The sequence below is a fragment of the Mobula birostris genome, chromosome 5 (genome assembly GCF_030028105.1).
Source record: "Mobula birostris isolate sMobBir1 chromosome 5, sMobBir1.hap1, whole genome shotgun sequence".
NCBI classification, from domain to species: Eukaryota; Metazoa; Chordata; class Chondrichthyes; order Myliobatiformes; family Myliobatidae; genus Mobula; species Mobula birostris.
In genome coordinates, this window is record NC_092374.1 from 37,010,181 (window position 1) to 37,034,950 (window position 24,770).

Here is a 24,770-nt window from a genome sequence, read left to right on the forward strand (position 1 = left end):
ACTTTTATGCTAAACACATTTAATCACAAAACCAGAATATCACCTAACTACAGCATTTTTAACAATCTATTTACCACAATCCAGTAAAGGACTTCCAAGATACGTGCTGTGATCAAGAACCCTTAGTTTTGGATAGCTGCTAAAGCCCATCTGCGAGCTGTGGGGAGTTCTCTCAATGTCTTCCAGGAAACAGGGGTAAAATTTCCAAGTATAGTCTTCCTTCATGATAGGTTCCCAAAGTTGCAGAAAAATTTTGATCAACTGGCAAGTTGAGTGTAGTATTTTAAACTCAGTAAGTGCAAGGTGATACATTTTGGGAGATCGGATAAAGGTAGGACATACAGCACTGTGCAAAAGTCTTAGGCACCCTAGCTATCTATCTCTCTCTCTCTATATATATATATGTGTGTGTGTGTGTGTGTGTGTGCGCCCAAGTCTTTTAGACAGTACTGTACAACATGATTGTTAGGACCTGAGGAAACACAAAGGTAAAAAAGGAACATAGAACATAGAATAGTACAGCACAGGACAGGCCTTTTGGCCCACAATGTTGTGCCGATCCTCAAACACTGCCTCCCATATAACCTCCACCTTAAATTCCTCCATATACCTGTCTAGCAGTCTCTTAAATTTCACTAGAGTATCTGCCTCCACCACTGACTCAGGCAGAGCATTCCACGCACCAACCACTCTCTGAGTAAAAAACCTTCCTCTAATATCCTCCTTGAACTTCCTACCCCTAACCTTAAAGTCATGTCCTCTTGTATTGAGCAGTGGTACCTTGGGGAAGAGGCTCTGGCTATCCACTCTATCTATTCCTCTTAATATCTTGTATACCTCTATCATGTCTCCTCTCATCCTCCTTCTCTCCAAAGAGTAAAGCCCTAGCTCCCTTGATCTCTGATCATAATCCATACTCTCTAAACCAGGCAGCATCCTGGTAAATCTCCTCTGTATCCTTTCCAATGCTTCCACATCCTTCCTATAGTGAGGCGACCAGAACTGGACACAGTACTCCAAGTGTGGCCTAACCGGAGTTTTATAGAGCTGCATCATTACCTCGCGACTCTTAAACTCTATCCCTCGACTTATGAAAGCTAACACCCCATAAACTTTCTTAACTATCCTATCTACCTGTGAGGCAACTTTCAGGGATCTGTGGACATGTACCCCCAGATCCCTCTGCTCCTCCACACTACCAAGTATCCTGCCATTTACTTTGTACTCTGCCTTGGAGTTTGTCCTTCCAAAGTGTACCACCTCACACTTCTCTGGGTTGAACTCCATCTGCCACTTCTCAGCCCACTTCTGCATCCTGTCAATGTCTCTCTGCAATCTTTGACAATCCTCTACACTATCTACAACACCAGCAACCTTTGTGTTGTCTGCAAACTTGCCAACCCACCCTTCTACCCCCACATCCAGGTCGTTAATAAAAATCACGAAAAGTAGAGGTCCCAGAACCGATCCTTGTGAGACACCACTAGTCACAACCCTGCAATCCAAATGTACTCCCTCCACCATGACCCTCTGTCTTCTGCAGGCAAGTCAATTCTGAATCCACCTGGCCAAACTTCCCTGGATCCCATGCCTTCTGACTTTCTGAATCTTGATGTACAAATTCTTAGATCCCTAAAGGTGGCTGCATTGGTACATAGGTGGTGAAGAAGGTGTATGAGATACTGGTCTTAAATATAAAGGCATGAAGGTCATGGGACAACTTTATAAAACCTTAGTTAGACCACGGCTAGCATGTGGAGAAAGAACGTGACTGCACTGAAGAAGGTACAGAGGCGATTTACCACCATGTTGCCTGGGATGAACATTTTAGTTATGAAGAGAGATAGGATAGGGCTGGATTGTATTCCCTGGAGTGAAGGAGACTGAGGCACATAAATAGAAGTATAGGAAATTATGAAGGGCTTCAATAAGATCACTGATGATAATTTTTCCCCTTCTGCAGAGAACTAAAACCAGAAGGCTTAAATATAAGGCCAGACATAAAAGAGTTTGAGGGGACCCGAGGAACCAATTTTGATCCAGAGAGCGGCTGCAACAAAGAATGTTTTGCCTGAGAACATGGTGGAGGCAGGTACTCCCATAACTTTAAATAGAAGAATCTGGATAAATGTTTGTGTCACTAAGACAGACTAGGTGCTGGTAACTGGAAATAGCACAATGGAAGGAATAGACTGGAGGGCCGGAGAGTCGTAGAGCACCAAAACACTCTCCATGAGTCCACACCTCCATCCTGACAAGGGTAGGGTGGTTGCACTACATTTTTTTGTCCGTGGCATCCCTCCGGCTATATGGAAATAAGATATTTTGTCCAGTTATAAACTCACAAGATCCCAAATTCTTAAGCCAGATAGAAATCTCTCCCACATTCCTAAACCTCAAGCTCCGATTTTTACCTGTTAGACTAGAGTTACGCTCGTAGCCTTTGCCATTTCATTGTGTAATTTGTCTACATTCAACACAGATCCCACAAATCACCAGTGAAATGTTTGTCTCTCCCGGTGCACAGTATCAAATATCATCAAAATGAAAGATGATGTTGTATATGAAATCACAGGGCTGTCTTACTTACTCCATACATTTCAGTTTTAATTCGAACAAACCATCTCATATACCAGGTGCCAGTGTCTGTCTGGATCTCTATTAACTCATCAATCAATTTTGGAGTCTTGATTCTATTAACCTGTGGAAACAAATAGAGGTAAGTAAAATCATTTTGCTAGACTATGTTCTTTCTAAAGTAGATATATTTTCAACAGTAAATGAAAATTAAAAGACTGCAGACGCTAGTGAGTCTGCCTGAAACAGGAGGGAAGTGACAAGTATCTAATCTTCAATTATTCCAGAAGGAAAATAAGGATAATCCTGGAAACATAGGCTTGTGAGTTCTCTCATCAGTGGTAGTGAAGCTATTGGAAAAGTTCTTTAGGGATGGGATTTATGAGTATTTGGAAAACTAAGACCTAATTAGGGACTCAAACAACAGGAATTCTGCAGATGCTGGAAATTCAAGGAACACACATCAACGTTGCTGGATTAATTAGGGACTGCCAGCCTGGCAAGTTGTGTTGTACTAGGTTGATTGAGTCTTTTCAGGACGTGATGAAAGTGATTGATGACGTTAGAGCTGTGTAAGTTATCTACATAGATTTTAGGAAGGCATTTTACAAAGTCCCTCGTGGTAGACTCATCCAGATGATTAAGATGTATGGGATCTATGCTGAATCAGCTGTTTGGATTCAGAACTAGTTTCCCTTGGGTAGTGGTCCAAGGGACTTATTCTGGCTAGAGGTTGTGTTCTGTAGGGATCTGTACTGGGACCTCTGTTATGTGTGATGTATAGAAATGACCTGGATGAAATCGTGAATGGGTGGAATAGTGAGTTCTCAAATCATACCAAGATTGGTGGTGTTGTGGATAGTGTGAACAATTGTCAAAGGAAACAGCCAGATAATAATCATTTGCAGCTATGGGTGGAGAGATGGCAGACAGAGTTTAATCTGGGGAAATATGAGGTGCTGCACTTTAGGATATCAAATATAATGGGAGAGTACATTGCTAATGACAAGATCCTTAAAAATGTTGATGTACAGAGGGATCTCGGCATCCTAGTTCTTAGCTCCCTGAAAATGGTTGTACAAGTAGATAGGGTGGTAAAGATGGCATATGGCAATCTTGCCATTATTAGTCAAGGCATTGAGTACAAGCGTCGGGAAGTTGTGTTGCGGCTTTATAAAACTCTAGGTCACATCTGGAGTTCTGCATTCAATTCAATTAGGAAAGATATGGAGGCTTAGGAAAAGGTACAGAAAAGGTGTACCGGGATTCTGCTAGGATCAGATGGCATTTGCTATAAACTGAGGTTGGAAAAACCTGGGTTTGTTTCTTTGGAGCAGTGGAGACTAAAGTTTCTAAGTATGAGAAGTATCTTTTGCCCACAGTCTAACTCCCTTATACAAGAGGACATACACTTAAACTGAGAGGGAGTAAGCTTAAAAGGGATGTGTCATGCCAAAGGGTCTTGGCCCGAAAAGTTGACTGTACTTTTTTCCATAGATGTTGCCTGGCCTGCTGAGTTCCTCCCGCATTTTGTGTGTGTTGTTTGGATTTCGAACATCTGCAGATTTTCTCTTGTTTGCGAAGGGATGTGCAGGGCAGGTTTCTTACGTAGAGGGAGGTGGGTGCCTGGAATATGCTGCTGAGGATGATAGTGTAGGCAAATACAGTAGAAGTATTGAAGAGGCTCTTAGATAATGCATGAATGTGCAGAGAATGGACGGATACGGACTTTGTGTAGGAAGAAAGTATTAGCTTAGTTAGGCATTTAATTACTACTTTAATTAGTTCCATGTTCTATGGAAATATGAAATAAAAACAGGAAGTGTTGGAAGGGTCTGATGAAGGGCCAGGGAGCTGTTTAGACTCAGAAGCTGCCCGACCTGCTGAGTATTTCCAGCATTTTCTGTTTTTATTTCACATTTTCACCACCTTTTCTTATTTAATCAGGATGTAACTTTGTCACCGAGGAATCATTTTATTTTCACTTTGGATCACTTCAGAAATCATGATAATTAAAGTGAAAGTTGGAAGCAGGATACAGCACGAAGACAGGATGATGCAGTGTACGCACTGCCAGTGATCTCAGGGCAAAATTAATTGTCATTATTTACTTCTCCCTTCAAATTTGTTGGGGCAGCATTAATTACAATCGGCATTTTCAGACGACAAACAAGCCATCATGACCGCAATAATGGATAATCGAAAAATACAGTATATGACATAATTACGGAATACAACTTTTAGAGTATATTACCTGAAATACCTCAAATGGTCATCATGCATCTCCTGGCAACTGGGGTGCAGTCGTGAGATAGCTGAGGTATGCCCTGTAATAGGCTCATGTCCAATATCGCCCATGATCTATTAATGAAATTTGAGGCCCTGCTCCTCTGTCATGTGTTAAAAGAAAAACATTTCATGCTCCATTTTGAAATGATCAACTCAAACTGACTCCCATTTCACCAACTGAGCCAATGTCACCTTGCTAATGGCTTCACCTTCCATTAGGTGCCAAGTATGTGAGCATTCCTCTATCTGTAAGAACTGAGTGCACCATGTTGTGAGCACTGAGTACCAGTCACTGTTAGTTGGGAGCAGATTGCCTTCAGTAAAGAATGTAGTAATTCTGTCTTTACAACTTGACTTAGTTAGCAGTAAAACCAAGGAAGTCACAGTTTCTGCCCTTCACCGCTGGGGGACCCAGCTACTCTCAGGTTCGCCATGTACATACCAAACACCAGTCTTGTGCACCTTTCGGTGATGCCCAGCAAGGATAAAATACAGAAACTTTAAATATAGAAAACTTTAAATCAAGGGGATTACATTGGACAGTGAAATAGCCTATAATTAGCTGGGGTTGAGCATCATAAAGCAATTTCCTTTCACTAGACAGGTTTTTCTTATGTTTTAGCTTTCTACATATTTCGTGATGCTTAAACACCGCGAGACCAACAAGTCTAATCTATTTTGTTATCTATTCCTGTATTTAGCACAGCAACAGACACAAAATGCTGGAGGAACTCAGCAGGTCAGGTAGCATCTATGGAGGAGAATAAAAATTAACGTTTTGGATCAAGACCCTTCATCAAAACTGGAAAAGAAAAAAACAGAAGCCAGAATAAAAAGGTGAGGGAGGGTTGGCAGGGGGGAAGGTGGGTGGGTGGGGGAAGGGGATGATGGAAGAAGCTGGGAGATGATAGGTGGGAGAAGTAAAGAGCTGAAGAAGGAGTTTGATAGGAGAGGAGAGTTGAACCATGGGAGAAAGGGAAGGAGGAGGGCCACCAGAGGGAGATGATGGGCAGGTGAGGAGAAGAGAAGGAGTAAGAAGAAAGCCAGAATGGGGAATGGGAAAAAATCGAGGAGGGTGGAGAGATTTCTGGAAGTTAGAGAAATCAATATTCATGCCATCAGGTTGGAGGCTACCCAAGCAGAATACGAGATGTTGCTTCTCTAACCTGAGAGTGACCTCAATATATCATGCCATGAGGTTGGAGGCTTGTATTTCTTTTCAGAATCAAGTGCATTGGTAGATGTGGAGTCACATATACTTGAGACCTGGAAAGGATGACTGGTTTTCCTGCCTGAAGAGCAATAATGATCCTAACAATACAGTAATTTCATCAACACCATTACTGTTAACCATTACTGCACATTTAAATTTCTGTATTTCAATAGTGAGAAACAAGCTCCAGAAGAGAAAAATGTTTTCCAATGTAAGGGATTTTTTGAAGAATATCTATTTCAATCCACTGTTATTTATTTCCTATTTGCTACCTTGTGGGGAGGTATAGGCTGCAAAAGACCAGGAAGCAACAAAACATCAACTTGAGCAAGGTGCAAGGAAATCTTGTTCCCAAGATGGGTTTTCCATAAAGGAAATAAAATACCAACCAGTTGTCCTATATTTAATCTCTCAAGACTCTAAATTGTCAATCCAAGCTCATCCTCTACCCGTGAACAATACGCCCTTTACTGATGAACACTTCGCCCTCTACCCATGATACTTCACCCTTTACCCGTGAGTACTTCGCCCTTTACTGATGAGCACTTCACCCTCGATCTGTGAACACTTCACCCTTTACTGATGAACACTTCACCCTTTACCCGTGAACACTTCGCTCTTTACTGGTGAACACCTCACCCTCTATCTGTGAACACTTTGCCCTCTACCTGTGATACTTCGCCCTTTGCCAGTGACACTTCACCCTTTACTCGATGAACACTTCACACTTTACTGATGAACACTTCGCCCTCTACCTTTGACACCTCCCCCTCTACCCATGAACACTTTTCTCTCTACCAGTGAACACTCCACCCTCTATCTGTGAACACTTCATCCTTTAACCTTGACATTTCACCCTTTACCTTTGACATTTCACCCTCTACCTCTGAACACTTCACCGTTCACTTGTGAACCCTTTACTGATGAACACTTCGGCCTTTATCTGTGAAAATGTCACCATTTACTATGACTACTACACCCTTTACTGTGAATACTTTATGCTTCAAACTTACTGTGAAAACTTTTTCTGGTTGTCCCCTTGCTCTCATATTCGTGTCATGAATTTGTTTCAGAATCATCCAGGCCTCATCATGTTTTCCCACCTATAAACACAGACAAACCAAATTCATGGCAGGTTATCTATTTCAGAAATAACAGACTTCTAATCGAGTAAGATTTCTTTGTCGATAAATTTGCTGAATAAATTATTTCTACCAAAATCGGGATAGCTTAATGAAGTCAGTTTTATTTGTTTATTTATTTCAGGATAAAACACAGTCAAAGGCCCTTCTGGTCAACGAGATTGTGCTGCCAAATTACACCCATGTGACGAATTAGCCTGCTAACCCACATGTCTCTGGAATGGGGGAAGAAACCCACATGGTCACAGGGAGAACATACAAATACCTTGCAGACAGTGGCGGGAATTGTACACGGATCATGGGTGCTGGAAAGAAATTGTGCTAACTGCTACACTACCGTGCTGCCCCAGTTTTGATCAGTTTAATATGGTCAGAAGTTTATTCCTCATTCTGATCAAATGGAGAAGTGATTGATGGAAGTGCTTTGTGGTCGAAAGATTACTTCTAAGGTGCATAAATCAGGAAGGACCAAGGTTCTATTTCTTCACTCCTTGCCACACTAGCTCACCTCAGCCTGGGGCTATTACCCTGAGCCATAGATTCCTGAATCTGATTGTGATTCAGCGAGGCATTTTCAGAAGCTAAAATAAATACTGGAGGAACTCAAGCATTATGTGTACAGGGAAATGGACAGCTGATATTTTAGAATAACATTGTGGAGAGACACCAGCTACCAAAAGGGAGCAGCACAATATCAATTTAAGCCAGGGCTCAGAAGAACCTGGAAAAAAAAATCCTTGCCTGTCCATTTCCCTCCACAGATGCTACAGGCGAACTCATCAAACAGATAGTTTTCTGCTGCACAATACAGCATCTGCCATCTCCTGTGCCTCCATGCACTGTTGAAAGATGTGCACATTAAATGCCGAAAGTTTTGGACTCAACTATATTCCCAAATTTATTTGCTGCCACTCAGATTCAGAACCTAGAATGGCTGTGGAATCTCAGAGTCTTGAGAAAAGTTGGAATGACAGGATGATGGAGAGAAGAAAACAGAATATAGTGTGCAATTGGTAACTTTTCCATGAATATAATCCTCAGACATTAGAGATTTACATTAGAAGATACCAACAGAACTGATGGAAATACTCAGCAAATCACAAACTGTTAAAAGTTAAAAACCTGAAATGTTATCTCTGCTTCTTTCTCCATCAATGTTGCCTGACTTTCAAAGTATTTTGAACATTTTTTGTTTTAGTCCATAAGACCTTAAGACCGGGGAAGATTTAGGCAATTTGGCCCATCAAGGCTTCTCTACCATTCCATCATGGCTGATTTATCATACCTTTTAATCCCATTCTCCTGCCTTCTCCCCATTACCTTTGACACCCTGATTAATCATGAACCTGTCATCCTCTGCCTTTAATATACCCATTGACTCGGCCTGCACAGTTGTCTGTGGCAATAAATTCCACAGATTCTCCACCCTCTAGCGAAATAAATTTTTCCTTATCTCTGTTCTAAATGGATGTTCCCCTATTCTGAGGCTATGCCCTCTGGTCCTACACTCCCATACTATAGAAAACATCCTCTCCACATCCACTCTACCCAAACCTTTCAATATTCAATAGGTTTCAATGAGATCTCCTCTCATTCTTCTAAACTCACTAGAGTGCAGGTCAAGAACAATCAAATGCTTCTCATATGGTAACTCTTTCATTCCCGGAATCATTCTCATGAACATCCTCTGGACTGTCTCCAATGCCAACAAATCTTTCTCAGATAAGGGGGCCAAAACTGCTCATAATACTCCAAGTGTGGTCTAACCAATGACTCATAAAACCTCAGCATTACATTGTTGCTTTTGTATTCTAGTCCTCTCAAAATGAATGCTAACATTTTGAGAATTTGTCTTCCTGACCACCGACCAAACCTGCAAATTAACTGTTAAGGAATCTTGCACAAGGACTCCCAAGTCCCTTTGCATCTCTTAAGGAATCTATGCTGACTTTGGCCTATTTTATCATGTGCCTCCAAGTACCCTGAAACCTCATTCTTAATAATGGATTCAAACATCTTCCCAACCACCGAAGTAAGGCTAAGTGGCCTAAAATTTCCTTTCTTCTGCCTCCCTCCCTCCCTCAGAGAATGGAGTGACATTTGTAATTTTCCAGTCCTCCAAAAAGTTCCAGAATCCAGTGATTCTGGAAAGATCATTACTAATACCTCCACAATCTCATCAGTTACTTCTTTCTGAATCCTGAGGTGTAGTCCATCTGGTCTAGGTGACCCATCTACCTTCAGAATTTTCAGCTTCTCAAGCACCTTCTCTTTAGTAATAACAACAACACTCACTTCTGCCCCAACACTTTCAAATTTCTGCCATACTGCTGACATCTTACACGTGGAAGACTAACACAAAATAAGTTTATCCACCATTTATTTGTCCCCAATACTACCTCTCCAGAGACATTTTCCAGCAGCCCAGTATCCACTCTCATCTTTACTCTTTATATGTGTGAATTTGTTTTCATCCTGGATGCCTGCAAAGACTAGCATTTCCAGTTGTATACTGTATGTATTCTCTGATAATAAATGGAACTATTTGATATTATTGTCTAGCTTACCTTAACATTTCATCTTTCCTCTCCATATGGTTTTTCAGTTACCTTTTGTTGGTTATTAAAAGCTCCCAAATCTTCTAACTTCCCAATGATTTTTGTTCTATCATATGCCCTCTCTTTTGCTTTTATGTTGTCTTTGACGTCCCTTGCAGCCATGGTTGCCTTATCTTCCCTTTAGAATACTCCTTCATCTTTGGGATGTATCTTTTTTTTGCCTTCTGAATTCCTCCCAGACACTCCAGCCATTGCTATTCTGCCATCACCCCTGCTAGTGTCTCCTTCCAGTCACCTTTGGCCAGCTTCTCTCTCATGCCGCTGTAATTGCTTTTATTCCACTATAGTCCGTAGTTCATAGTTAAACTTTAATTATCATTCAACCATACATGAATACCCATGAATTCAGCCAAACCAAACAGTATTACTCTGGGGCCAAGGTGCAAAGCACAGTACCAATAGTCACACACAGTACAAAGCACATATAGCATATATATAAAATAGCAAGCTTGTGTAAGGTATTAGTAAAATACAGTCACACAAAAAAATATAGTCCAAAACCCTGAGTCCATGAATGTTGCAGAAATCTGCAGTTGAACACAATACGGCTTGTGTTCTGCCAAGTGAACAGTAGGGGGCAGCACTGACTCTAGCTTGGACACCATGCTATACCACCTCCAATGGAGTTCACCGACTCTTTCCTGGGTGGCTGTAAATAGGTGACACTGCTTCTTGGAGGCCTAGTCCTTGCTATGACCAAGGCCATGCAGTTCCCCTGCTGTTTGCCAATTAATTAGTGAATCGGACTTACAGCATTCCACATTAACAATGTCCAACAGGATCTTGCGATCACAAGAAAAACAACTTAGGTGACCACGCGCTGTTATACAGCACACCTCCTTTGCGTACTGATGCCTCTCTGATGCAGGCAACAGTACAATCTGCATTATGTCCATCTCCTTCTGTTTCTCCGCCAATGGAAAACTCACTGATGGGGTACACCCGCAGTACTTTAAGTTCTTAATGTCTAACAGGGTCTCACAATCACTTAAATATGTTTAAAAAGGACAACAACATAAAGCTCACTCTTTTAGATATTTTCAAATTAGAGACTTCTAGCGTCCTCAACTTTATACATTTCCTAAATGTCCAGATAAGAATTTAATTGATACAATTTTTACTTTGAAACCTTTTCATAATGGATCTATATCTAATATTGATAGTATGCTGCTGGCATTGAAAAACATTCCGTTAGACAAAATTAAAAACCTCTGGGATCATGACCTACAGATTTCAATTGATGAGGATACCTGGAATGAAATTTTTAAACTTGTTCATACCTCTTCATTATGTGTGCATCACTCTCTTTTACAATTTAAAGTGGTTCGTAGAGCCTACATGACTAAAGATAAGCTCTCTCGTTTTTACTCATTTCTCTCTATACTTTAATAGGTGTAATGTCGAAGAGGCCTCTCTAATTCATATGTTTTGGTCCTGCCCACGGCTTGATCAATTTTGGAAAGAAGTATTTCAAACTTTCTTGGAGCTTTTTAAAGTAAACTTTAAACCCACCCTCTGAGTGCCTTGTTTGGCATTGTTGGAGGAAATGATTTTACTCTTAAGCTGAATGATTTGCATATTTTGGCTTTTATATCTCTTTTAGCCAGAAGAGTTTTGTTGCTGAAATGGAAAGATGTCACTCCATCTACTCATGCCCATTGGTTGATTGATGTTATGTAATGTTTAAATCTAGAGAAGAATAGGTGTTCTATTTCTATACCTAGACAAGATTTTTTCACATTATGGGGACCTCTTTGGAACTACTTTCACAATTTGCGATTTGGTCAGCAATGATGATGGCTATTATATGTTTGAATTTATGACTATACGTCAGAAATTTTTTTTCTTTTCTTTTAACCGAACAGTTTTTTTCCTGTTTTTTTTCTCTCTTTTTTTTCTATTTGTTATGGGGTTTTGATTTTGCTTTAGATTAGAATAAAATATACCTTTTCAATATTATGGTTAATTTACTATACATAGTTATGGGGAAATCCAATCTTGTTTCTGTTTCCATAATACCATAATGTATTTTGCATTGGTCTATGCAAGTAATTAATAAAAATATTGAAAAAGAAAAAGGACAGTAACACCTTTGGTTGACCCCATAGAAGTGGTTGCGATTGAACGCGCTGCCATCTTATTGAAAGTACTGTAATACTGATACATCTGATTTTAGCTTCTCCTTCTCAAACTGCAGGGTGAATTCTATCATATTATGATCACTGTCTCCTAAGGGTTTCTTTGCCTTCAGCTCCCTAATCAAATCTGGGTTATTGCATAACTCTGAACCCAGAATTACCATTCCCTTAGTGGGCTCAATCTCCAGCTGCTGTAAAAAACCATCTCGCAGGCATTTCTATAAATGCCTTCTCTTGGGGTCCAGCACTAACCTAATTTTCTGAACCTATCTGCATATTGAAATTCTCCATGACTAAGGTAACATTGCTCTTTTTACATGCCTTTGCTATCTCCCATTGTAAATTTATAGCTCACATTCTGGCTAATATTCGGAGGCCTGTATGAGGCCTGAATGGAGGACTCCAATTAGGTATTCTTACGGATGCAGTTTCTTAACTCTACCAACAATTATTCTACATCTTCTGATCCTATGTAATCACTTCAGGATTTGATTTCATTTTTTTCAACAGAGCCACCCCAACCCCTCTGCCTACCTGCCTGTCCTTTCAATACAATATGTATCCTTGGATGTTAAGCACCCGACTATGATCTCCTTTCAGCCATGACCCAGAGATGCCCACAATACCTGCCAATCTCGAACTGCACTACAAGATCATCTACCTTATTGCATATACTGTGTGCATTCAAATATAATACCTTCAGACTTGTATTCATCACCCTTTTTGATTTTGGCCCCCGCTATACTTCAACTCATCTCACTGACTGCAATTTTGCCCTGTCATCTGTCTGTTCTTCCTCACAGTCAAACTACACACTGCATCTACTTGTATAACAACTGCCCCATCCTCAACCCTACCACTCTGGTTCCCATCCCTCTACCAAATTAGTTTACACCCTCCCCAACAGCTCGAGCAAACCTGCCCACAAGGATATTGGTCCCCTTTGGGTTCAAGTGTAACCCATCCTTTTTGTACAGGTCATACCTTCCCCAGAAGAGATCCAGTGATCCAGGAATCTGAAACCCTGCCCCCTGCACCAATTCCTCAGCGACGCATTCATCTGACAAATCATCCTGTTCTTACCGTCACTGGTGCATAGCACAGGCAGCAAGCCAGAGGTTACTACACTGGAGGTCCTGCTTTTCAGCTTTCCACCTAGCTCCCTGCATTCCCTCTTCAGGACCTTCCCCTCTTTTTCTACCTATGCCATTGATACCAATATGTTCCACGATTTCTGGCTGTTCACAATATTGTTGAGGGAAATGGCCACAGGGGTATTCTACACTGGTTGCCTATTCCCTTTCCCTCTCCTGACAATCATCCAGGTACCTGCCTCTTGCATTTTATGGGTCACTCCCTCCCTGTAGCTCCTACCTATCACCTCATTTTCCTGTATGAGCTGAAGATCATCTTGCTGCAGCTCCATTTCCTTAACGCAGTCTCTAAGGAGCTGTCACACCTTCATGCAGATGTACATAGTCATCAGGGAGAGAGGAGATGCAGCCTCCCTGTTGGTTGTCCATCTCATCTATGCCCCTCATAATTTTAAACATTTCTACAAGGTCATCCCTCATTCTTCTATGTTCCAAGGAATAAAGAGCTAGCCCAGCCAATCTCTCCCTTAACTCAGGCAATATCCTTATAAATCTTTTCTGCACTCTCTCTAGTTTAACCACATCTTTACTATAACAAGATGACCGAGTCTGTACACAGTATTCCAAGTGTAGCCTCACCAACATCTTATGCAACTGCACCACAATCTCCCAACTCCTGTACTCAGTTCCCTGACTAATGAAGGCTAACACGTTAAATGCATTTTTCACCACCCTTGAAATTACTTTCAATGAACTATGCAACAATACTCTCAATCCTCTCTGTTCCACTACTCCTGCCCCAAACCTACCATGAAAGCATAAGTCCTGCACTGGTTTGACTTTTCAAAATGCAACACTTCACACTAATCTGTAACGAAATCCACTTGCCACTCTTCGGCCAACTTCCCTAACTGATGAAGATGCTGTTGTAATCTATTATGTGAGCAGATTGAGAAGGGTCGGTCATTTCTTTGGTGGTTGAACGGGACACAACTGTGCAAGTGCATGAAAGTCGGACCATGAGGCAGCGGGAGAGTTAAAAAGTGAGCAGATTAATGGAGCGGGCAACAGAGTAGAGAGAGACAGAGTAGGAAGGCTTTGGCTCGAGAGGCTTTGGCGAGCAGATGCTGAGGACAAGCTTCACTCCAAGTGAGGAAAGGCCAGGTAAGTTCCTTTAATTATTTTAATTACCTTAGGAGTAGGTGATGGAGGCAGTAGTTAGGGCAGTTGAGTGCTCCGTTTGCAGTATGTGGGAAGTCAGGGTGAGCACAATTGTCGCTGATGACTACACCTGTAAAAGGTGCATCCAGCTGCAGTTCCTGACAAACTGAGTTAGGGAACTGGAGCTGGAGCTGGAGCTGGATGAACTTCGGGTCATTCGGGAGGCAGAGGCAGAAATAAACAGGAGTTACAGAGAGGTAGTCACCACTAAGAGTCAGGAGACGGGTAGCTGGGTGACTGTCAGGAGAGGGAAGAGGAAGAGACAGAATGAGCAGAGCACCCCTGTGGCCATTCCCACCAGTAACACGTATCTCATTTTGGATACTGTTGATTGGGATGACCTACCAGGGACAAGTTACAGTGGTTGCATCTCTGGCACCGAGACTGGACCCTCAGCTCAGAAGGGAAGGAGGGTAAAGAGGAGAGTAGTAGTGATAGGGGTTTCGATAGTAAGGGGGACAGATAAGAGGTTCTGTGGAAGAGATCGAGAATCCTGGATGGTCTGTTGTCTCCCTGGTGCCAAGGTCCACGATATCTCGGATCAAGTTCTTGGTATTCTCAAGAGGGATGGTGAGCAGCCAGATGTCGTGGTCCATGTAGGGACCAATGATGTGGGTAGGAAGAGTGTGGAGGTCCTGAAAGGTGAATTCAGGGAGTTAGGCACCAAGTTAAAGGACAGGACCTCCAGGATAGCAATCTCAGGATTGTTACCAGTGCCACGTGCAGGCGGGTTTAGAAATAGTAAAATAGCACAGATCAACACGTGGCTGAAGACATGGTGCAGGAGGGAGGGCTTCAGATTTATGGGTAATTGGGCAGTTTTCCAGGGAAGGTGGGACCTGTTCCAGCGGGACGGTTTACATCTGAACTGGAGGGGGACAAATATTTCTGCAGGTAGGTTTGCAAGAGAGGCTCCAGTGGATTTAAACTAGATACAAGGGGGGAGAGGAACCAGAGTGTAGGAACAGATGTAGGGGAGAAGGAAGAAAAAGGAGATAGCAAAGTTGTTTGCACTGTTAGTGATAAACAGAGAGTAAGAGGTGGAAAATTTCTTCAATGCATTTATTTTAATGCTAGGAGCATTGTAAGTAAGGTGGATAAGCTTAAAGCATGGATTGATACCTGGAAGTATGATGTTGTAGCTATTAGTGAAATATGGTTGCAGGAGGCGTGTGATTGGCAACTAAATATTCCTGGATTTCGTTGCTTCAGGTGTGATAGAATCGGAGGGACAAGAGGGGGAGGTGTTGCATTGCTTGTCAGAGAAAATATTACAGCAGTGCTCTGGCAGGAAAGATTAGAGGGCTCGTCTAGGGAGGCTATTTGGGTGGAATTGAGGAATGGAAAAGGTGTAGTAAGACTTATAGGGGTGTATTATAGACCACCTAATGGGGAGCGAGAATTGGAGGAGAAAATTTGTAAGGAGATAGAAGATATTTGTAGTAAGCACAAGGTTGAGATAGTGGGAGATTTTAATTTTCCACACATAGACTGGGAAGCCCATATTGTAAAAGGGCTGGATGGTTTGGAGTTTGTAAAATGTGTGCAGGATAGTTTTTTGCAGCAATACATAGAGGTACCAACTAAAGAAGGGGCAGTGTTGGATCTCCTATTAGGGAATGACATGGGTCAGGTGACGGAGGTATGTGTTGGGGAGCAATTCAGGTCCAGTGATCACAATGCCATTAGTTTCAATATAATTATGGAGAAGAATAGGTCTGGACCCAGGGTTGAGATTTTTGATTGGAGAAAGGCTAACTTTGAGGAGATGTGAAAGGATTTAGAATGAGTGGATTGGGACAATTTGTTTTATGGGAAGGGTGTAATGGAGAAATGGAGGCCATTTAAAGGTGAAATTTCGAGACTACAGAATCTTTATGTTCCTGTTAGGTTGAAAGGAAAGGTTAAAAGTTTGAGAGAGCCATGGTTTTCAAGGGATATTGGAAACTTGGTTCGGAAAAAGAGAGATATCTACAATAAATATGGGAAGCATGGAGTAAATGAGGTGCTCGAGGAATATAAAGAATGTAAAAAGAATGTAAAAAGAAATTAGAAAAGCTAAAAGAAGATACAAGGTTGCTTTGGCAAGTAAGGTGAAAATAAATTCAAAGCTTTTCTACAGTTATATTAATGGCAAAAGGATAGTGAGGGACAAAATTGGTCCCTTAGAGAATCAGACTGGACAGCTATGTGTGGAACCAAAAGAGATGGAGGAGATTTTGAACAATTTCTTTTCTTCGATATTCACTAAGGAGAAGGATATTGAATTGTGTAAGGTAAGGGAAACAGGTAGGGAAGTTATGGAAACTATGATGATTACAGAAGAGGAAGTATTGGTGCTTTTATGGAATATAAAAGTGGATAAGTCTCCGGGTCCTGACAGGATATTCCCTAGGACCTTGAGGGAAGTTAGTGTAGAAATAGCAGGGGCTCTGACAGAAATATTTCAAACGTCATTGGAAATGGGGATGGTGCCAGAGGATTGGTGCATTGCACATGTTGTTCCATTGTTTAAAAAGGGTTCTAAGAGTAAACCTAGCAATTATCGGCCTGTAAGTTTGACGTCGGTGGTGGGTAAATTAATGGAAAGGATTCTTAGAGATGGTATATATAATTATCTGGATAGACAGGGTCTGATTAGGAACAGTCAACATGGATTTGTGCGCGGAAGGTCATGTTTGACAAATCTTATTGAATTTTTTGAAGAGGTTACTAGGAAAGTTGACGAGGGTAAAGCGGTGGATGTTGTCTATTTGGACTTCAGTAAGGCCTTTGACAAAGTTCCACATGGAAGGTTGGTTATGAAGGTTCAATCGTTAGGTATTAATATTGAAGTAGTGAAATGGATTCAACAGTGGTTGGATGGGAGACGCCAGAGAGTAGTGGTGGATAATTGTTTGTCAGGTTGGAGGCCGGTGTCTAGTGGTGTGCCTCAGGGATCTGTACTGGGTCCAATGTTGTTTGTCATATACATTAATGATCTGGATGATGGGGTGGTAAATTGGATTAGTAAGTATGCAGATGATACTAAGATAGGTGGTGTTGTGGATAATGAAGTAGGCTTTTAAAGCTTGTAGAGAGATTTAGGCCAGTTAGAAGAGTGGGCTGAAATATGGTAAATGGAGTTTAATGCTGATAATTGTGAGCTGCTACATTTTGGTAGAACTAGTCAAAATAGGACATACATGGTAAATGATAGGGCATTGAAGAATGTAGTAGAACAGAGGGATCTAGGAATAATGGTGCATAATTCCCTGAAAGTGGAATCTCATGTGAATAGGCTGGTGAAAAAAGCTTTTGGTATGCTGGCCTTTATAAATCAGAGCATTGAGTATAGGATTTGGTATGCAATGTTAAAATTGTACAAGGCATTGGTAAGGCCAAATTTGGAGTATTGTGTACAGTTCTGGTCACCAAATGATAGGAAAGATGTCAACAAAGTAGAGAGAGTACAGAGAAGATTTACTAGAATGTTACCTGGGTTTCAGCACCTAAGCTACAGAGAAATGTTGAACAAGTTGGGTCTTCATTCTTTGGAGCGTAGAAAGTTGAGGGGGGACTTGATAGAGGTATTTAAAATTATGAGGGGGATAGATAGAGTTGACGTGGATAGGCTTTTTCCATTGAGAGTAGGGGAGATTCAAACAAGAGGACATGAGTTGACAGGTAGGGGGCAAAAGTTTAGAGGTAACACGAGGGGAAACTTCTTTACTCAGAGAATGGTGGCTGTGTGGAATGAGCTTCCAGCAGAAGTGGTAGAGGCAGGCTTGATATTGTCATTTAAAGTAAAATTGGATAGCTATATGGACCGGAAAGGAATGGAGGGTTATGGGCTGAGTGCAGGTCGGTGGGACTGGGTAAGAGTAAGTGTTCAGCACGGATTAGAAGGGCCAAGATGGCCTGTTTCCATGCTATAATTGTTATATGGCTATATTATAACCCACTACACTATTAACATCAACTCCTCATTACATGTCCTCTGGAAACTTCCTCATCATGCCTTATGCATTTACTTCCAGATCATTTACATAAATAACAAATAACATAGTCCCAATACCAGTCCCAGCAGAACACTACTCAACAACAGCCTCCATTCTGAAAAACAACCTTCAACCACCACCCTTCTCCGAGCCAATTTTCAATCCTATTTTGAAGATTGTTATTGCAGGCAGAAAGAAGCCCCCTGCCAGGGACCTTACCTCCAGCAGATATCGAGGACTTTCAGGCATGAAGGTAAGTGCCACAACTGAGGAGACACAGGGAAGAGCGCAGACAACGACAAACACTCGCCAGCTGTGGAACTGGTATGCAGAACCCATACTGAAACTCCAACCTGTCCAAAAAAGAAGCAAATTCAGAATCAGAAACAGAATAACAATCAGATTTAATATCACCAGTATAAGACCATAAGATATAGGAGTGAATGAGGCCTTCTGGCCCATTGAGTGTGCTCCACCATTCAACCATGGCTGATCCTTTCTCCCTTCCTCAAACCCATTCCCTGGCCGTCTCCCCAAAACCTTTGATACTGTAAGACTGGTATATGTCCATAAGACCATAAGACAAAGGAGCAGAAGTCGGCCATTCGGCCCATCGAGTCTGCTCCACCATTTTATCATGAGCTGATTCATTCTCCCATTTAGTCCCACTCCCCTACTTTCTCACCATAAACTTTGATGCATTGGCTACTCAGATACCTATCAATCTCTGCCTTAAATACACCCACTGCTGCCCGTGGCAACAAATTCCATAGATTCACCACCCTCTGGCTAAAAAAATTTCTTCGCATTTCTGTTCTGAATGGGTGCCCTTCAATCCTTAAGTCATGCCCTCTTGTACTAGACTCCCCCATCATGGGAAACAACTTTGCCACATCCACTCTGTCCATGCCTTTCAACATTCAAAGTGTTTCTATGAGATCTCCCCTCATTCTTCTAAACTCCAAGGAATACAGTCCAAGAGCGGACAAACTTTCCTCATATGTTAATCCCCTCATTTCCGGAATAATGCTAGTGAATCTTCTCTGTACCCTCTCCAATGTCAGCACATCCTTTCTTAAATAAGGAGACCAAAACTGCTCACAGTACTCCAAATGTCTCACCAGCGCCTTAGAGCCTCAACATCACATCCCTGCTCCTATACTCTATTCCTCTAGAAATGAATGTCAACAGTGCATTCGCCTTCTTCACCACCGACTCAACCTGGAGGTTAACCTTAAGGGTATCCTGTATGAGGACTCCCAAGTCCCGTTGCATCTCAGAACTTTGAATTCTCTCCCCATTTAAATAATAGTCTGCCTGTTTATTTCTTCTGCCAAAGTGCATAACCATACACTTTCCAACATTGTATTTCATTTGCCACTTCTTTGCCCATTCTTCCAATCTACCCAAGTCTCTCTGCAGACTCTCTGTTTCCTCAGCACTACCAGCCCCTCCACCTATCTTTCCTCAGCAAACTTAGCCACAAAGCCATCTATTCCATAATCCAAATCGTTGATGTACAATGTAAAAAGAAGTGGCCCCAACACGGACTCCTGTGGAACACCACTGGTAACTGGCAGCCAACCAGAATAGGATCCCTTTATTCCCACTCTCTGTTTCCTGCCAATCAGCCAACGCTCTATCCATGTATGTAACTTTGTCATGAGATTTGTCGTGAGATTTGTTAACTTTATGGCAGCAGTACAATGAAATACATGATAAATAAATATAGAGAATAAAACTGAGTTACATTAAGTGTATATATTTTTATTAAGTAGTTAAGCTAAAATAACTAGTGCAAACAAAATAAATAAAACGTAGTAAGGTAGTGTTCATGGTTTCAATGTCCATTTAGAAATTGGATGGCAGCAGGGAAGAAGCTATTCTTGAATTGCTAAGTGTGTGACTTCAGGCTTCTGTACCTCTTTCTCGAAAGCAACAGTGTGAAGAGGGTATGTCCTGAGTGGTGGGGATCCTTAATGATGGATATTGGCTTTCTGAGGCACTGCTCCTTGATGATGTCTTGGAGACTATGGAGGCTGGTACCCATGATGGAGCTGACTAATCTTACAACTTTCTGCAACTTAACTCGATCTTGTGCTGAAGCCCCCCCCCCCACCAAAACCAGACAGTGATGTAGCCAGTCAGAATCCTCTCCACAGTACATTTGTAGAAGTTTTCAAATGGTTTAGTTGTGAAACCATATCTCCTCAAATTCCCGATGAAATACAATCACTAATGAAATATAATTCATAGAAAAGTAATCAATTATTCTGGATGAATTTCAGTTCTCATTTCATCAGTCTGCTTTGGAATCCCAACCTTTTTTACACCATGTCATAACATTATGCGAGGGGTCCATGGACCATAGGTTGGGAACCTCTGCTATAAATCCTTTGGAGATGCAATTCACTCAGACGTTTTTTAACATTTCCATAGCATTATTGAAGTGGCTTTACAATGGGTATCAAAACCGTCAAGCACATCACCGGCAATAGCTGACCCGCTACCAAGGACATATATACAGAACGGTGCAGGAAAAAAGGTCAGCAATACCATGAAGGATCCTACCCACCCTGCTCATGGACTGTTTATCTCACTCCCTAAGAGAAGTCTATGCAGCATCCATACCAGGACAACCAGAGCCAAAAACAGTTACCTTCCCAAAGAAGTAAGGCTGATCAACACCTCCACCATCAGACACTCCTGTGCCTAACATCACTTTATGGACATACAATCAACCTATGTATATAAGTGATCTTATGTATTTAAATTTATTACATTTTATATTATTGTGTTAGTTTGTGCTGCGTCGGATCTGGAGTAACAACTATTTTGTTCTCCTTTACACTTGTGTACTGGAAATTACATTAATCTACCTTGATTCTTGAATCTTGAATAGGCAATGTTCAAAACATTGAAGGTCAGTCACCTGAGAATTCCTCCTTAGTGTCTAATAGCTGTTCAGTGCAATGTTCACCATCAAATGCAGCATCGTGCAGCTCGTACTAAAGGAGACTACAATATATTGTTCATGTTACAGAGTGCACCATACACATTAACAAAAATTTACCAAAGTCTGATCAAGGAAATCAGAATAAACTGACTCAAGTCCTCAAAATCTGGTAATTCAACAGATGCAGAAACGTATAATAAAACCAGCTTTGTGAGATTTGCAGTAAAAACTGTAAACATTTTTATGCCAGTATTAAAATGCATGAAATCCAACTGAGAAAGCCATACACTGAAGGCAATAAAATAGTAATTAATTTCAAGAGAGACATAAGGTTTGTTTTCTTGACAGATTCTCAATTTGTATATTGAAATTATATATCATCATCAGTAAATTTTTTTTAATTGCTTGCAATCCTCCACCTCACCTGAAATCTTCCACATCCACTGTCCATCACCTCCCTCTGGTGCTCCTCCTCCTTTCTTTTCTCCAATGGACCACTCTACTCTCCTATCAGATTCCTTCTTTTTCAGCCTTTTCCACCAATCACCTCACAGCTTCTCACTTTGTCCCCTCCCTCACCCACCCACTCACCTTCCCTCTCACTTGGCTTCTCCTATCACCTGCCATATTATACTCTTTCCCCTCCCTCAGCCTTCTTATTCTGGCTTCTTCCGCCTTCTTTTCCAGTTCCAATGAAGGGTCTCGGCCCAAAATGTTGACTGTTTATTTCCCTCCATAGGTGCTGTTTCACGTGCTAAGTTCATCTGGCATTTTGTATGTGGCTCCACACTGACTGGATCACCCTCATCTATTGAAATGGTCACATCCTCAAAGAATGTAAACAAATTAACCTAAGATTACTATTGCTTCATAAATCATGTTGACTCTGTTCAGTCCTGTTATTCTCTTCAGATGTTCGGTTATTACATTCTTCAATATAGATTCTAGCAATTTCCCTACCCTGTCTTTTCTCTCCTTTCTTTCCTGAAACAGCAGAGACTCATTTACTACTCTTCAATCTACAGAAAACAATTCCAGAATCTACAGACAATAACTAGAGCATCCATAATATCTAAAACCACCTGTTTCAACATCCAGGGGCCAAGACCTATGGCGCACATACCAAAGATGATAGGCAGAAAAATTTTTTTGGCACTCATCAATCAGTGCCACCCATTATAAGATACATAATGATGATCTTTTCTGCCAAATGAAGTTGTGAATTATTATTTTACAACCCGAGAGCAGGGAGATGTTTTCACAGGAAACGTCTCACACCAGCTTGGTGCCAGCTGGTGAAAACACATGATATTCATTGATATCTTTTGAATTCCTTGCAGACCTGGTGTACGTTAGTATTGGGACAGCAAACAGTTTACAAAAATGCTATTTAGAAATGATATTATTTTTCAATTCTTTTAAAAAGTTCAATGCTAATAACTTTTGAACAGGTTTTCTAAAATGCTTCATTTATTTCCATCTATCCCTGCTGTATTTTATTAATAATAAAACAATGACTACATGCAAGCACATGGATTCATTCTTTTTCCTTAATTATTGTTGCCAATTCATTAATCAATAATAATCTCCTACTATGGTCAGTGAGAGAATTTTTTTAGACGATTATCAGCACTTTGGGCACATACTCTCAAAAAGGTTTGATACCCCATCTCTAGAAAATAAATCCTTGCAATTTACCAGGTTTCAAGCTCACTAATTTCTCTAGCATTATTTTTTAAGAAAATTTATTTCTTTCATTTCCTCTATTTCACTAGACCCTCAATTTTCTAACAGATCCAGCAGGTTTTATGTGAAGACAGGTTTTTGAGCAGCGGCCAGTTGGAGATCTGAAGCATGAGAAAACGTAGCTCACTCAGGTTCACCGATTGTATACATAAGGCATTGACTTGATGGCAGTTTGGTGTTTTGAGCCGTGGCCAATCAGCAATTGGGATGGATTGGCAAGAACAAATTAAAATAAGGCGGGGCAAGCAGAGCGACCTTCATTGGAGTGGACAGTGTTAGAGTGTGGATTTTGAGGTTTTAGCTCCTCTATGCTTCAGCGAGGGGAAGTTTTAGTTAAAAAAAGCAAAAAGTTGTTGGTAGATTTTTTCCATCTGTTTATTTATTGTTTTTTCCTTCTTTATAGTTACTTAGTTAGAACAGTAGGGATGTCAGGCAGGATAGAAGAGTGCTCGTCTTGTGGGACGTGGGAAGGAAGGGAGACCATCAGCATCCCTGATGATTACACTTGCGGGAAGTGCATCCAGTTGCAGCTGCTAACACTCCACGTTAAGGAGTTGGAATTGGAATTGGATGTTCTCTGGATCATTCAGGAGGCTGAGGGAATGATATATAGGACATAAAGAGAGGTAGTTACACCCAATGTTTGTGACAGTAAGTGGGGGAAGGGTCAAATAGGCAGTGCAGAGTTCCCCTGTGGCCAATCCCCCTCGACAACAGGTATATCACTTTGGATACTGTTGGGGATATGACCTGGGAAGAGGAAACCCACAGTGGTCAGGTCTCTGGCGCCGAGTCTCGTGCTGTGACTCAGAAGAGAAGAGGGGAGAAGAGGTGACCTGTAGTGCTAGGGGATTCAATAGTTAGGGGAACAGAAAGGAGGTTCTGTAGATGAGGATGAGATACCCAGATGGTATGTTGCCTCCCAGATGCCAGGGTCTGGGACCTCAGTATTCTTAAGTGGGAGGGTGAACAGCCAGAGGTCGTGGCATAGATAGGAAGAGTGACGAGCTGCTGCAAAGTGAGTTCAGGGAGTTAGGTGTTAAGTTAAAGGGCAGGACCTCCAGGGTTGTGATCTCAGGATTGCTACCCATGCAACGTGCTAGTGAGGCCTGAAATAGAAAGATTATGCAGTTTATTACTGTATGTGGCTAAGAAGTTAGTGTAGAAGGGAGGACATATGAGTTTTGGATCATCGGGCTTTCTTCCAGGGAAGGTGGGACCTGTACAGAAGGGACAGTTTGTACTTGTACTGGAACGGGACCAATATCCTAGAGGGAAGGATTGCTGCTGCTGAATGAGGGGGGTTAAACTAGAGTTGTGGCTCGAAGTTTTCGGACGGACTCAGAGTCGGATGTGGTCGGGTGCTTCCAATGCATCGACAGTTGTTGGTGCCTGGTGGTTTATGGCAGGGAGAGTTTCCCCCTTCTGCCACCTGCTATCAGGGACTATCAGGAGTCAATTGGAACCTTGAGACTTTTTTTTACCGTTCCCATGGTCTGCTCTTTATCAAATTATGGTATTGCTTTGCACTGCTGTAACTATATGTTATAATTATGTGGTCTTGTTAGTGTTAGTCTTTGGTTTTTTTTTGTGATATCATTCTGGAGGAACATTGTATCATTTCTTAATGCATGTATGCATTTCTAAATGACAATAAATGAGGACTGAGTGTCCTCATAACCTAAACACATGGAATAATTATTTTGTAGCCATTAGGTAAAAGAAGGGGAGGACGACAGCGGCTACAATGGATAAACAATATTACTCAGACAATGTGTATGTTCTTGGGGGATCTT

General features: G+C 41.5%; 1 protein-coding gene across 4 annotated transcripts in view; it reads right to left on the bottom strand.

Annotated features, from left to right (window-relative positions):
• Nucleotides 1–24,770, bottom strand: part of sv2ca (synaptic vesicle glycoprotein 2Ca) — a 162,125-nt gene that overhangs the window by 21,796 nt on the left and 115,559 nt on the right. For 2 of the 4 annotated variants that reach the window (XM_072257163.1, XM_072257161.1), the window contains exons 4-6: nucleotides 18,492–18,625; nucleotides 7,093–7,182; nucleotides 2,602–2,701 (exon numbers count right to left, since the gene is read on the bottom strand). In XM_072257163.1, coding sequence (XP_072113264.1) covers nucleotides 2,602–2,701; nucleotides 7,093–7,182; nucleotides 18,492–18,625 — 324 coding nt within the window. Of the gene's footprint in view, nucleotides 1–2,590; nucleotides 2,702–7,092; nucleotides 7,183–18,491; nucleotides 18,626–21,123; nucleotides 21,131–22,533; nucleotides 22,562–24,770 lie in introns of all 4 variants that reach the window. The other 2 variants (XM_072257162.1, XM_072257160.1) reach the window with 2 other exon arrangements.